Source organism: Acinonyx jubatus, chromosome F2 (assembly GCF_027475565.1).
Source record: "Acinonyx jubatus isolate Ajub_Pintada_27869175 chromosome F2, VMU_Ajub_asm_v1.0, whole genome shotgun sequence".
Taxonomy (NCBI): Eukaryota; Metazoa; Chordata; class Mammalia; order Carnivora; family Felidae; genus Acinonyx; species Acinonyx jubatus.
In genome coordinates, this window is record NC_069394.1 from 41,853,707 (window position 1) to 41,869,944 (window position 16,238).

Consider the following 16,238-nt stretch of genomic DNA (forward strand, 5'->3'; position numbering starts at 1 on the left):
ATATACCCGTTTTGTAAGGCTACCTCTATAACACATTGATATATGTCTTTATTTTTACTTTTCTCTAATATCAGATTATATTTTGTGTTTTTGCAGTCTATTTGACCTTCAAAATTCATAAATTTTAGAAGTCCTTCTGCTTATATTTGTGACCTTCTCTAAAACATTTTTTATTTTTTACTTCGTTATGCTTACTTGTAATATTTCAATGAAAATGAATATTTCTGATAAAGGCATTTTAAAATTTACATGGGAGTGTAATGTCTGTATATAATAGTGGTTCTTACACTCCTTTATACATGCTAATTTGGAATAGCAATTATGTGGGTTTTTAAAAGTTTCATTTTTGTCTGTAGTTTTAACTTTCCTCCTTGCTAGGTTTTAGAGTTAATAAAGGGAAGACTTACTACTTTGAATTACATTGATATTGTATTGTTTTACTTTTGAAAATCGTAAGATGACAAAAAGAATGAAAAGTAAGGAATTTATATAATCTACAAATTTTTCATAACATACTATATATCTTATTATTTCATTTGTATCTCTTAAATATCTGATAATTTCTGGCAATTTAATTTCATTAGTAAGTGACATATGGAGAGTTTTAATTTTGTTCCTCATGTTCTACTTGAACTTATTCCAGCATTTTAATCATACATGTAGAGTGCATTCTTAACTATGTTACTTATTTATCATTTGGAAAGTGTTCTCTAAATAATGTTGAATGTAGTGTTTTTTTCATTAATGGTCCAATACTCCCTTTCCCCTCTATAACTTGTTTTTAAGTTAGGCAGAAGCATAAATTAAAAAAAACCCAAGAAAAAAATTACATATTCTTAATCAGTAGCTTCATGTTACTCATGAAATTTGTTTGTTGAAAAAGTAGAATTTTTAGATACATTGTGTTTTATGTCATAACAAATATTGTTATGTCACAGTTTAAATTACGCTAAAACTAGTTTTCTCTGATAGAAGTGTGTATTTTATGAAAGTTACATGTAAATTTAACAGACTCAGTGTACAGTATATAAGCCATTTAAAAATACTTCATTAAAAATGCCTTTTGTTTAATCATTCAACATGTGATAAATACCTGCTAGGTTCCAAGTACAGTATTATGCTCTGCTGGGGATACAGTAGTGGATATGAAACCTTTCCCTGTGAACTTTATCTGACCAATGGTTGAAAGACTGAAAGGCCAATGGAGTCATGTGGTTTAGGATCTGTAAAGAATAAACACCATGGTATCTAAAATTGTATAGTTAGGATAACATTCTGATAGTTGGGCATACCCAAAGCCATACAAAAACTTGATTTTGTTTTTTTTTGGACAGATATAGAAATCCTATAGGAGGACAGTACTTCCTATCTATGGTCTTCTATCCTAGAAATCATGGACCTTGGTGATTTTTAGATCAGCCCAGGAGAGCAGGAGCAGGGGATCTAGGGCTAAGGTGTGGGAATAGCAAGGCCCAAAGTGCGGTAAATGTCCCTTTATACCATTTAAGAACGTCGGGCTTGTGGGAACATGTGGTATGTCTTTGAGAGCATTAAGAAAGGCCTTTCTTTTTTATTTACCTCATTGGGCTTAGGTAGTATTTGCAATTTTTTGTCCTTTTAAGAGCTTGATTTTAAAGTTAAGGATGCAGTGAGAGCTGTATGTGTATATTATTGAAATTTTAAATTTAGTCATTTTAAATTTCAAGGATTAAATTTTTTTGTTTCACAATTTTCTTTATAGCTCTAAAGCTTGACAATTTGATGTATACTAATTATGAAATGATGCTATAAATATGCTCTTGTCTTCATTTGATTTACATTTAATGCTTTTTTGTGTGCTGTAGTGCAAACTTGGATGAGGAAGCACAGGCTGGTACGAGTTCACTACAGGTAATGTTGGATCACCATCCAGTTGCTATTACAGTGGAGGTGAAGCAAGAAGAAGACATTAAGCCCCCTCCTCTACTGGTTTTAAATTCTCAACAGAGTGATATTTTAGAGCAAAGAGAAGACCATGAATTAGTACATGTTATGGAAAGATCTTTGTCGCCGTCACTTTCCTCTGTTGACATGAGAATGACCTCGTCTCCATCTTCTATCCCAAGGAGAGATGATTTTTTTCGGCATGAGCGTGGAGAACACTTTAGGACACAGTTAGGGTATGACCCTCAGATTCTGCAAATGCTGAAAGAAGAGCATCAGATAATTTTAGAAAATCAAAAAAATTTTGGATTGTACGTTCAGGAGAAGAGGGATGGATTGAAAAGAAGGCAGCAGCTAGAGGAAGAGCTGCTAAGAGCAAAAATTGAAGTGGAGAAGTTGAAAGCAGTTCGCTTACGGCATGATCTGCCTGAATGTAATAGTCTCTAATATTTTTTTTTAATCTTGCAATTTGATAATTTTAATTTTGGCCAAATTACTTTCATTTGGTAATACCCTAAGCAGGATACATATACTCTTAAAAAGTGTTGTTAGTCTCAATTGTGAAAAAGCCTTTTTTTTGACATTATCCAATTATTTAATTTTCTTTTGAGATATATTAAAACGTATGCATTGGTTGGCATGGTTATATATTTTTTGTCTTCAATTTTTTTTCTAAGAAGTTTAATTGATGGCCTTACAAAAGATGTCTTATTTTGATCATTAAAATAGAACATACATGAAAAAGATATACATATGTATTCTTTCAAAGTTCTGAGTCTTCAGCATTTTAAATTAGAGCTTTGAAAGCTGTAGTTCAAGGTTTTTAAGTCCGTCTAATTTAGAAACAGTACAGGCCTGATAAGAGAAGCTTGTCTGTATGACATTGATTTTTATGCTTTCCTGTGTTTTGAAGAAGTGATAGAATTTTAGAGAGGGAAGGTATTTGGAAATCACTTTTTTCCACCTCTTCAGTTTAGAGATATGAAACTGAGGTCCATTGGAGAACTCAGTGACTTGATGTAACAGAGCTGTTTATGGCAGAGCAAGGGCCAGCATTCAGTTTTCATTTCTCTGTAGGTTTCTCCCCTGCTATTCCATAGAAGTAAAAATCCACTAAAATATATTCCATATGAAAAATTATAGAAGTGTTTATTTCATTAAAATTGCTTTTAAAGATTCATAGGTTATGAAATCAGGGGACTTCTATCAGTTACCCCTAGCCTTCTTCCCTTTTTTGTCCAGCAAAATAAGATTGTTCTCTGTCTGGACTTATTATATATTTTGGCTATAAGATTTAATGTCGTAATCATTTTTCATATCTTATTCTGAAAAAGATTTATTTCACAGTAAAAAAGTTAATGAACAAAATTAAAATTTTACATAAAAATAGCAAAAAATAGTTATGATTTAATATATATTATTGTAAATACTGCTATTTTAGTATTTGCAGAAATAAAATCCCAATTCTGAAAGCACATTTTAAATTTAAGTGAAATTTTTAATATGTATATTTTTGCTGGTGCTTTGTTGAGGAAGGATTTTTAAGCCAATCTTTAGAAATGCGTAGGTGGAATTTCAGTATTTCATTACAGTGGAAAAAGGATGTTTAAGTCAGAATGAACAACATGGGAAAAGGTTTAGAGAATGGGGAGAAGTGAATCAGGGAATACAAGCACAGTGGTAGGCCAGGTGATTTTAAGTGGATACAGAGAGGGCCAATTAGGACTTAGTTACCTAGACTAGGATTAAATGAATAGCTACTATTAATTAGCTCCAGCAAAATTTTTACATGCAGTACTCCAGAAATCTGCATTTTTATGTGAAGATTTTCAACTTAAAAATGTTTGCAAATAATTCAAAATGTTTTAAAAACTACATAGACAAAACATGTGAGTGGGCCTCATTCGGCCACTGGGCTTCCAGTTTGTTGCCTTTGGAGTAGAGTAATGGTTCACCAAGAGTAGCGTTGACCAGCAACATCGCCACCACTTGAGAACTTTGTTAGAAATGTAAATCCGTTTCCTTTTGAATCAGAAACTCTGGAGGTGAATCCAGAAATCTGTTATAATAAACCCTCTAGAGATTCTGATGGAAGCTAAAGTTTGAGAACCACTAGAACAGAGTATTTGGAATGTAGCTTGATGCCTAAATCATACTAGATTCTCAAAAAAATTTTGCTGAAAAGAGGAGGTGGGTGAAGGTGAATTGAGGGACATTAGTTTGGAAGTTGATTGGTGCCAGATTATGGATGACACTGAATGCTGTTTTTAAATAATCACAGTTGAATGTACAATAAGTAGTCATTGAACACTTTTAATTAGAGGGATATGAATTAGATATCTGAGTTAGCATTATAATAGCATTTGTGGGTTAGGCATTTAGTGAGAGGAAATTAAATCCAGAATTTAGGTTATGGCTATTGAAATAGAATTAAAAAAACCTCTCCTGGTACTATTTTAGTTTGTAGATTGCTTAATTTCATCAGCATTTTATGTCTGCTATTAGACTTAAATATTTTATTATGAAAATGCCTTGCATGTATAATATGATACCTCTTTTCAGTACTTCCATCTTTATGCTGTGATTTTTCTTTAAGTCTAAACTGGACTCAAGAGATTAGAATCTTATAATTCTAATTTAATGTTTTTACAATATAATTTTAGTAAATACATCCTTGAAGTAGTCAGTTTTAACATTTTGAAATTATTGGAAGCATATTACCATATGTAATGTAATTCATATTATAATCTTAGCATGCTGCTACTCAGAATTGATGTTAATGTTCAATTTGAATGTTGACTTTGTGCAGCCAGATCAGTTTTCCAAACTCTGCTCTGTGCAACATTAAATTTGTGAGATGTTTTCTAGGAGAGTTTTGTGTTCAAAAAAGTGCAACACATTTATTTTTGTGTGTGGTTAGGTTCTAAAATCACTGTGGTAGGTAACAAATTAATATACAAAATTGCCCTTTAAAGTTTTTTTGCTGCCTGTAATAGTCTTCTACAGTCATATTTTCCTTCAGCATTGTTCAAGATTGTTGTTTCTTTGGTTTTGTCAGGTGACAGACTCTTAGAATTTAGGGACTGCGTACAAGAAAAAACTTTATTTTTATATACATTTAAACGCCAGAATTGTACTCATTGCAGTGAGTTTACTGCAGCATTTTTCTGAGTCAATCTTGTTTAATTGTAATTTGCAAAGATTTAAATGCCATGAACTTTACCTACGAAATGTAATGCTGAAAAACATAGGTAAGAGTGATTTTATTTTTAAAATGTAGACTTGATTCTGTAAAAGCATATTAAATTTGAAAAATAAGCTAAGTCAAAATATCCTTTCATTGAGTATATTAGTAATTTGGATAATAGGTTATTTTTGCCACCTTTGTATCTTATCCACATGAACTTGAATGATACACTGTTACTTTTACAACTTGATTTTTCTAAACTAGGTATGATTTATAATGGCATCCTGAAAAACTTAACAAAGCTCTTTTCATTTCTAAAAATACCATTAGATTTCTTAAAAATTTCAAATTAAGTACTTGGCTTTTTTTGTATGAGACATTGAGTGTTATTTCATTTTTGAAAGATTTCATTCTACCCTGTTGCATCTTTATTTATGTGAAAATGTTTAGACTATGAATTATTTCCATGTGCCTTCTTTTAGAGTAATGCCAAATTTTAAATAGACCTGTAAATAATTTAGAATGTGACATATTGTATTTAATATATACTGTAGATGATGGTGGTTAAATGCTTTGTTAATACATATCTTTTAAATACAGGGTGATACATTGTACTGATTTGTGTACTCTTTATGTGTCATAAGACAAAGAATTCAGTACTACTGAGATAAAATTTTTTGGATGGGGCGCAATTAAAATACATTTATTTAAATAATTGTGTTTATAGTGGATACTAAATGTACCATATCTAAATGTCATAATATATTTTTTTTAGATGTTAAGATCCACAAATTCTCAAAATCAGTTAAGTATTTGATGGTGAATTTGATTGTAAATATGTAAAAATAATTAGATGAAATATGGTTGTAATACTTAAATACAAAAAAGTGAGTTCTTAAGATATACAATCTAATTAAATGTTAACAGTCATATTAAATGTTTGCATATGATTTTGAGAAATTGACTCAGTATATTTTTATATATTTTTTAAATTGATTAAAACTAGTAGGTATAATTTGAATTTATATCATTTTTAGTGTTCAGTTGCTTCTTAAGTAGTGGAAAGCCATATAAATTAAAATAAAATTACCACCCAAAGTTAGCCCCAAAATTTAAATTAAAAGAGATAGATCATTAGACTTACACTTTGTTAGTAGATCTTTAATGTCTTAAAATTATGTGTGAATTCACCTCGTTAAAAAGGTTAAGAAACTCTTCAAATAGGAAAAGTTAAAAGCATTTTGCAGTAAACCTTTATATGCCTGCCACCTAAATTCTGCGATTATTGTTTTGCCGTATTTGCTTTATCGTGTATCCATCCATCAGTTCATTTTTAAAAATAAAACGATGGGGTGCCTTGGTGGCTCAGTTGTTTAAGCGTCCAACTCTTTTCAGCTCAGGTCATGATCTCACAGTTCATGAGATTGAGCCCTGTGTCGACTCTGTGCTGATAGTGCTGAACCTACTTGGGATTCTCTCCCTCTCTTTCTGCCCCTCTCCCACTGGCTCATACTTGCACTCCCTCCCTCTCTGTCTCAAAATAAATAACCTTAAAAAAAGATGTTAAAAAATTATAAAATAAAACAGCTATTTAAAACGTTGGAGAATTATTTAGAATAATTTCCTGTTAAACAATTAAGCATAAGTATTGTGAAATGGAATTCAATATTTGTGTGTGTGTGTGTGTGTGTGTGTGTGTGTGTGTGTGTGTGTGTGTGTTTTGGGTAAGATTTTCAAACAGTGAAATATACAAGTTTTAAATGATGAGTTTTGACAGGTGACTCCACCTGTGTAGCTTATATCCCTATCAAGATTTAGAACATTATTCTCACCCCAGAAACTTCTCTCCTCCCCTTTCCTGATCAGTCCCTTGGCACATCAGGCAATTGTTCTAATTTTTCAAAAATCAGATAAGTTTTGCTTGTTCTAGAACTTTATATAATTGGACTCATATACTATGTTCCCTTTGTTTCTGTTTTCTTGCACCTATCTTAATGTTTTTAATATCCGTGTTCATTCATCCTCTTATCAGTAGCTCATTACTTTTGGTTGTTGAGTAGTATTCCATTGTAGAAGTATACCTCAGTTTGTGTATCCATTATTTTTTGATGGACTTTTGGCCTATTTCCAGATTTTGGCTATTATGTATAAAGATTCTGAGTATTGTATAAATTTCTAGTAGACATGATGCTGGATTAGGGAAGACCTATATGTTTAAGTTTTTAAGAAACTGCCAGACCTTTTCCCAAAGTGATTGTATCATCTTACACTTTCATCAATTGTGTATGGGTTTCTTTTTTTTTCTTTTAATTTTTTTGCATGCTCAATGATTGGAATGTCAGAGTTGAAATTCGTAACTTTTCTTATATTTAGATGAATTTAAAATGCTGAGCAGAAAAATGCTGAGCATGTAGTTTTGATATCTGGGAATATTGTAGTTTTATTTAAGTTTTTTTTTTTTTTCTATTTTAGCCTCTACTGCATATATGCTTTGATAAGAGTATTGAGAAATGTGATGAAATGTATAGTCCCTGTCATGCTCATAAAGTATTCTGAAAATGATATTTAATGCAAAGAAATATCTTCTGGGTTTATTTTATACATAATGATATTTAGATGACATTAAATCTCTCTTATTAAAGAAAACTGGATGATTACTGGTTCGGAGGAACTTGTATATTAATGATTGTAAATTTTTTAGTGTAATAAAACTGTTTCAAACCTTAAATTTATATTGCAGTTATATGTTAATTATATTAAAAATTCTGGTAAGTTTTGGTAATTTTAAAACTCAAAAAATATAATCTGGGAGAGTATTTATATTCTTTGTTGAATTTGATTGTAGGAGACATTTTAAATTTCATTTGCTCTATTGAAACTGTATTTGGAATTTTTGAAAGAAAAGGAAGAATATTAGAGACTTGGGTATATGAAATGTATAACTAAGCCATCCAACTATAGAGTAACTGTGCTTAGGAATCATTTAGATGATAATGTTCACTATCAATATTAAAATGACAATATCTCCCTCTTCCTCTTTTATCAAAGCATGGTTTTAATCATCATGCTTACCTTGTGAATCTGGCTTATAGGCATTCAAGTCTTTTGTTTATGCAACTGTTTTTGGTCTTGATTTGTAAAGTACATTATTGGGTCAAGGGGGAAATAGATCAGATCAAGTTTAGAAATAAAAATTATAGTTAGAGTGGAATTGTTGGGGGTGATTAGTCTGGAACATAGCAAATTAGTATTTTATGTATTACAAATAGTCTAGATGTAGGAGGTTATGTTCCTTATGTGTTTAATTCCCAATATTGTTATTCTTCTTTTTGGAATTTCTTTCTTTCCTGCATTAATGACCTGTATTTAAAATGGGACTAAATGGGAAAGGGACAAAGACAAGATGATGATGATGGTAGTTAATAGGTAGTATGTATTACATGTCAGGTACTGTTCTAAGTGTTTTACATATGTTAGCTAATCTAATGCCCACAAAAAAATCTGTGAGGTAGGTACTAGTATTACATTCATTTACAGATTCATGAACTGGCATAGAATGGGAAATAGCTTGTCCAGGGTCTCAAAATTCAGACCCCATCAGATTGGTTCATACTCTTGTCTTCCTCCTACTGTTCTGCAAAAGAAAGGGTATATCTGAGAATCTTCTGATATTTCAAAGTTAATTATAAGTAATTTCTGAATTCTCAGTTTATTATCTATTCATTTTTTTCTTGGTGCAGGAAGGGTCTTGGACACAAGTCAACTCTTTAGGCTCTGGGAATACAACAGGGTATTTGATTTGGATGAAGACATACTTTTCACCTTTGTTTTACTGCAATCCTGTGGAATCACATTTTCTTGGATAATGTAATAAAAGATAAGAGCAAATTTAAAAAATGCAGAATGGTATTATTAGTCTTTCATTCAATGTACATTGACTACTACTGGTAGAAATAATGCAAAAACAAAACTAAAATTGCACACCACAAAATTTTTTGGAGTTCAAAAACTGATCAAGTATCCTGTCTTTTTTCTTAATCCTAAAAACCTCCAAACTTTATCTGGGGAAAATCAAGGTTGGTAATCAATAAATGACAACTACTAGTTATCTAAAACCTGGTAAATTTTCTTGACTAAAAAATTGATGGAGTAATACAGTTTTAGTAATATTTAGATAATCAAAATCCGAATTAGCAAAACTGCATTTGGTAGAAATTATGGTTATAAAAACTAATGTTTGCAAAAGCTGTAATCTGTAAAATATGATTCATAAAAAAGTGACCAAGGAATCAAATCTTTGTTATAAAGTTTACTTGGAAAATAATCCTGAAGGTAACAACTTATAAAAATGAAAATTAAAATGGTCAATAATGGAGATGAGTTCAAAGTTAATTCCTAAAGCTACTTTCACATGAAAATTAATTTTAAGATAATGCTATCTTAATATTTTTATAAGTATGAAGTCAAATGCACTTTGATTCAAAATGGCAGTTTTCAAAAGTACCTATTATTCTGGGCATATGGTGATGAGCAAGATCAAAATAGACCCTTCCTCTCAGGACTTCATAGTTTAGTGGGGAAGTAATCTGTCACATGATTAATTGCTGAGATAATGTTGAAATAATAAAGCAAGATCTATCTAGCTTGGTGGTCAGGAAATTTAAAGTCTATGACTGGGTGAATAGAAGTTAATTTGGAATAGCATGTTGGAGGAAGAGGTAGAAGGTTAGAAGTAACATGTTTTCTTAGAGACCATTAAGACTAATGGATTTTAAGCAAGAAGGATACTTAATGAGATCTACATTTAAAAATAGGTAAATATAGTAAATACAGAAAATGGCTTTAGGGAGTAGAGGTGGCAAGACATCTCAGGAGGCCTGTTGGGAAGATCCTACAATAGTCCAGATCAGAGATGGTGCTTTGAAGAGTAGAGGTTATGGAGAAAGCAAACAGTACAAAGCTTTGAGAGCCATGTGGGATCTAGAATCACCTGGATTTGTGGTTGATTGGCTATGGAACTGAGAATAAAGGATGTCAAGGATGATTTCCAACTTTTTGGCATGAATCAGGGTGGTGGTACTCTTACTGAGAAATGAGAAAACTGCAGGAGAAGCAATTTTTGGAGAGAAGACAAGTGGGCCTGATGAGATGTTCATGTAGATTGGTCTGAGGGGCAGTTATGTACAGATATACAGAACTACAATCATGATCTGGGCTAGAGAAAAAAAATACAGGTTTATGCAGTGGTAGTATCAATTTAAGGAGAAAGGCACATTGAGAGGACGTAGAACTCCAGTCTGATGAACTGGCAAAGATGTTCAAGAAGAAGCAACCAGAGAAGTAAGGAAAAATTGAAATGTGTTAGAGAAGCTAACCTAAGTAAAAATAGGGTTTAGTATTTCAAGGAGGAAGTAGTCAACATTGTCAAATGCTTTTGAGAACTCTGATGAGGACTAAAAAAATATCTTGTGGATTTATTGGCAAGGAGTTTGTCAGTAGCCTTTAACAGGATAGTTTTGGTGGAGGACTGGAAGCCGGATTGGAGTACAGATCTTCCTTGACTTATGATGGGGTTATGTCCTGATAAACCCATCATAAGTTGAAAATACTGCAAGTTGAAAATGCATTTATACACCTAACTAACCTACCAGTCATCATAGCTTAGACCAGCTGACCTTCACCATGCTCAGAACATTTACAGTAGCCTATAGTTGGGCAAAATCATTTTTTCAAAAAGTTGTATTTATTCATTTTGAGAGGGAGAACGGGAGAGAGTGAGAATCCCAAGCAGATTCTGCACTGTCATCACAGAGCCTGACATGGGGCTTCAACTCACGAAATCATGACCTGAGCCGGAATCAGGAGCCAGATGCTTAGAAGACTGAGCCACCCAGGCGCCCTGGGCAAAATTATATAACACAAGCCGTTTTGTAATAAAGTGTTGACTATCTCCTGTAATTTATTGAATAGTGAGAGTGAAAAACAATGGTTTTGAGTGTATTGGTTGTTTACACTCATGATTTGGTGGCAGACAGGGAGCTGTGGTTCGCTGTCACTGTCCAGTTTCACGAGAGGATTAGACTACATATTGCTAGCCCAGGAAAAGACCAAAATTCAAAATTTGAAGTTGATATTTTCCCATGGATGTTGAAAATTTATCTTTAGTTCCCAGAGCTTTAAAATGTTAGCGGTAAAATAAAATGTGGTAATTATCATGTTGTTCTATTTAAACTGAGTTTGTATGACTTTGAGATGATAAGAATTTGTATTCATTGTACTCATGCTAATGCTAGCATCTGATGTTTGAATTTCTCAACTTATAAAATACTAACAGGAGTATGACCAAATATTTTTTCATACTTTTTAGTAACATCTAATTTTCTTATGTTCTTATTTTTGTTGAAATGATCTTTCTGCTTAAAGTCATCTCTAATAATGTGGTTTTATTTTATTTTATTTTTTTGTTCTAGTTCACTCAGCCCCTAAAGAAATTACAGTGCCTAAGAGACAAGAAGAGGAAGAACCTGATAGCCTAGTTAAATATTTCAGTGTTGTTTGGTGTAAGGCTTCAAAGAAAAAACACAAAAAGTGGGAAGGTGATGCTGTTCTCATTGTAAAAGGAAAGTCATTTACATTAAAGGATTTGGAAGGCAAAGACATTGGAAGAGGTATTGTGATATTACATAATGCTTATGATTTGGCCTAAAATTAGTATATGTCTGAGGTTACATAATTAAAATGATTGGGTTTTATAAAGTGTTAGTTTAAGATGCTCTTTAACTAAATTATAGTAGTCAGTCTGACAGTCTTTTTATTTTTTTAGTGTTTATTATTTTTGAGAGAGAGAGAGAGAGACAGAGCATGAGCAGGGGAGGTGCAGAGAGAGAGGGAGACACAGATTCAGAAACAGGCTCCAGGCTCTGAGCTGTCAGCACAGAGCCTGACACAGGGCTTGAACCCACAAACCGTGAGATTATGACCTGAGTCAAAGTCATATGCTCAACCGACTGAGCCACTCAGGTGCCTCATCAGTCTGACAGTCTTATGTATACTAACTCACTGAAGAAATCCCATTCCATGGATCCATTTTCTCTAAAATGAAATGGCTAGTCAGGGTATATATAGTTATTCTGGTATTTTTCTGAGATTAAGCAGTTTGTCTTAGTGTACTTTTCTCCCCAGAATGCTAAATGATTAAAATTAGAAAGATGTTGATGTCAGGAGTGGAATATTATCTAATTTCAATGATATCCAATAAAATTTTGAAAAAAAAAAAAGGTAATGGCTAGGAATGACCTCGATTAATATATATAAATTGGAGGTTATCATTTCTGTTATGATATAAATGTTGCCAGCATGATTTGTACTAATACAGGTTAGCTCACAAATTCAGAATGCTTAACACCAACCATGCTTTTTGGCATTGTCTTCAATCATTCATTCATTCATTCATTCAATAATATCATAGTTAATAGTTTTCAGTAACTGTTATGTGCCAAGCACTATGCTAGGAGTAACCATTCAAAAATGGATATGATTTATAGTTTAGTGGGGACAAGGCAATATAATTGATAATTAGGAGGCAATAATAGAATTGTTTCATTGAGAATTTGTACTCAGTGCAATAGGAAATAGGCCATTTAGATTTGCCCAGGAGGCTGGGGGAAAGCTTCATAAGAGTAATTGCTTAAGGTAGTATTTGAAGGATAGTTTTGTAGGGTATGAGAAAGGGGCATGCAGAAGAGGGAGTAGTATATGCAAAGGTATGAAAGCAGAGAAGTAGAACTAATTCAGTGTTTCAGGAATGTAGTCTGTGAAGGTCAGGGACAGAGTGATGAGTGGAGGCTGAGCTGAATTATCTGCAACAGAACTTTTGTATTATAAAAATATTGAACAACTATTATATATATGTTATTCTCAGCTTTTAGAGGAATTAAAAAGAAAATTACAGTTCATATTCCATGTTGTTGGTTAAGGTAGATTGGGGCTAGATTTTAGGAGAACTTGTTTATACCTATATGGTGAAATTACATTCTAAAGCCAGCTAGAGAGGTAAAATTATCAAAATTACCCTGGAATATTCCTTACCCATAAGGCATAGTATACATGGTTTTGTGTATGTGTAGTTTATAATAAAATGGTCTTTCAGTTGCATGTAGCAAAAAATGCAAATCAGGTTTCAAATAGTGGGTTTTTACTCTGCACAAGTAGAATCACCTAAGGTGTTTTTATTTATTATTATTAATGATAATGCTCATAGGAAATGCCAATGAGCAGTCTCTGCTACTGTTTTATTTATTTTTTATTTTAATTTTTTTATACACTTATAAAAAAAGAGAGAGAAGGAGACACAGAATCTGGAGCAGGCTCCAGGCTCCGAGCTGTCAGCACAGAGCCTGACGCGGGGCTCAAACTCAACAAACTGCAAGATCATGACCTGAGCTGAAGTCGGATGCTTAACTGACTGAGCCACCCAGGTGCCCCAATTTATTTATTTTTTAAATGTTTGTTTATTTTTGAGAGAGAGTGCGATTGAAGGAGGGGCAGAGAGAGAAGGAGACAGAGGATCTGAAGCAGGCTCCGTGCTGATAGCAGCAAGCCTGATGTGGGGCTGGAACTCAGGAACTCCTGAGATCATGACCTCAGCAGAAGTTGGATGCTCAGCCAACTGAACCACCCAGGTGCCCCACCTAAGGTGTTTTTTAAAAATACCAGTGCCAGGTCCTGACCTGGCAGGATTTATTTGGCCTGGATGGTGATTTATTTGGCCTGGATGGTGGAGAGAGGCACTGGCATAAATATATTTTAGGTTTCTAGGTTCGACCGGGGCTCGAACTCATGAACCGTGAGATCATGACCTGAGCCGAAGTTGGATGCTTAACGGACTGAGCCACCTAGGCACTCTGGTTTCCAGGTGATATCTAATATCTAACCACTGCTTTAAGCAATAAAGAGGATTTTATTGGCTTTCCAAATGAAAACATCCAAACATAAGACTTTATTGCTTAATTATAACAATAAGTGTATCAACTTGGAGTTAATTTTGTAAGTTATTGGCTCTAATGGAAGCAGTTTTTCTTTTAAATGAATTGAATGTACAGCATTTAAATATTGTTAAGGTAGGGGGGTTCCTGGCTGGCTCAGTCGGTTAGGTGTCCAACGTCAGCTCAGGTCATGATCTCAGTTTGTGAGTTTGAACCCCGCGTTGGGCTCTGTGCTGACAGCTCGGAGCCTGGAGCCTGTTTTAGATTCTGTGTCTCCCTCTCTCTCTGCCCTTCCCCTGCTCATACTCTGTCTCTTTCTCTCTCTCAAAAATAAATAAACATTAAAAAAAAAAAATATATATATATATATTGTTAATGTAGGGATAGAGCCTCAAGAAAAAAACCAAAGACTGGAGTGCTGCAGTTGCTAATAGCTCATGGTAATTTGGTTAAGTTCATCTGACCATCATTACGTGATACCCAGAAAAAAAAGAGTTGTGGGAAACAAAGCTCAAGACTTTTAAGAAAGTCTTCTGGAGATTCAGAGATGTTTGAGAGAGTCATCTCTGTGGATCAAAGTGAAAGGAGAGATTCTGGAGTTAGACTTCTAAAGATGCCTCAAAATTAAGTTTATTCTCGTCTCCCATTTACATGTAACTCAGATGAATAGTAATTGGATTCTATATGAAGATGAAAATCTTTATTGATGTGGAGTGGTCAATACTGCAGTTGAATTGAGATAGTTTGGGGAATGGAGGGATGGGTCTTTTGTATTTAGGAACACCAGTTAAGTAATTTCTTCCTATATCAGAGCATTAAAATTAAAAATTGTTCTATCATAAATAATTTAAGAAGATATATTGGCTACTGTTTGGCCCAGACTGTAAGGTTTAGCCCAGTTTTAATAGGGTGAATTGTAGCACTTTATAGCTAATTTAAAAGGGTCCTATCATGTTTTCTAAAATGTGACAATCTTTTATTTCATTTTTAGAGACTTAAAAACATTTATGGTATGCAATTCTTGCCTCTTTTAATGGCCCAGTAACTGTACATTTAATGTAGGCAAGCACAGGAATCTAAGATTCCACCACTCTATGTATCTGGTTAATGAGCTCATTTTGAGCAGACTGTGACTGACTTACTCATATTTATATTTCATTAGCACCTTGCATATGGCAACACTTAGTAAATGTTGAATTAATACTTCAGAGAAGCTTGATATTATAAAATACCCCACTTTTTAATTCAAGAGCTAGAACTTAGACTATCAATGACCTTTTGCCACAAATGCATTTTTACTTTGCTATCTCATGTGGAACAGTAAAGTACTGATTGTGGCAGCAGTTGCTTTTATTGCTAGTTTTCCACATTTCCACTTGTTTCTAAGTGGAAATAGAGATGCCATGGTATTTCTCTAGTTTATTCACAAGAAGGGAAGGTCCCATATAGCCTACAAAACTCTTCTTGGCTTGATTTTCAACAGACAACAGATGGCAAAACTGAGTACAGTGAGTTACGTTTTCTTTTTTTTTTTAAGATTTTATTTTATTTTTTAAGAATGTTTATTTTTGAGAGAGCAGGAGTGGGGGAGGGGCAGAGAGAGAGGGGGACAGAGGATCCAAAGCAGGTACTGCACTGACAGCAGTGAGCCCAATGCTGGGCTTGAACTCACGAACTGTGAGATCATGACCTGAGCCGAAGACAGAAGCTTAACTGACTGAGCCACACAGGTGCCCCTAAGATTTTATTTTTTTAAGTAATCTCTACACTCATTGAGGGGCTCAAGCTTACAACCCTGAGATCAAGAGTCTCATGCTCTACTGGCTGAGCTAGCTAGGGCACCCGTGGCTATATTTTCTTTAGATTTTTTTTTTTTTAACGTTTTTTTTATTTTTGAGAGAGAGAGACAGAAATACAGAGTGTGGGCGGGGAAGGGACAGAGAGAAATGGAGACAGAGAATCCAAAGTAGGCTCCAGGCTCTGAGCTGTCAGCACAGAGCCTGATGCGAAGCTCAAACTCACTAACTGTGAGATCATGACCTGAGCCGAAGTCGGACACTTAACCAACGGAGTCACCCAGGTACCCCAGCCATATTTTCAATAATTAAAAAAGGCCTTGCTTTCTCTAAAGCTTGGCTAATTTT

General features: G+C 33.6%; 1 protein-coding gene across 9 annotated transcripts in view; it reads left to right on the top strand.

The window, feature by feature from the left end:
• RAD54B (RAD54 homolog B) overlaps positions 1-16,238 on the top strand; it is a 118,818-nt gene that overhangs the window by 38,841 nt on the left and 63,739 nt on the right. For 4 of the 9 annotated variants that reach the window (XM_027064218.2, XM_053208090.1, XM_015072170.3 and 1 more), the window contains exons 2-3: positions 1,845-2,356; positions 11,581-11,778. In XM_027064218.2, coding sequence (XP_026920019.1) covers positions 1,894-2,356; positions 11,581-11,778 — 661 coding nt within the window. In that variant the 5' untranslated portion in view covers positions 1,845-1,893. Of the gene's footprint in view, positions 1-1,844; positions 2,357-11,580; positions 11,779-13,446; positions 13,588-16,238 lie in introns of all 9 variants that reach the window. The other 5 variants (XM_027064219.2, XM_015072171.3, XM_053208091.1 and 2 more) reach the window with 3 other exon arrangements.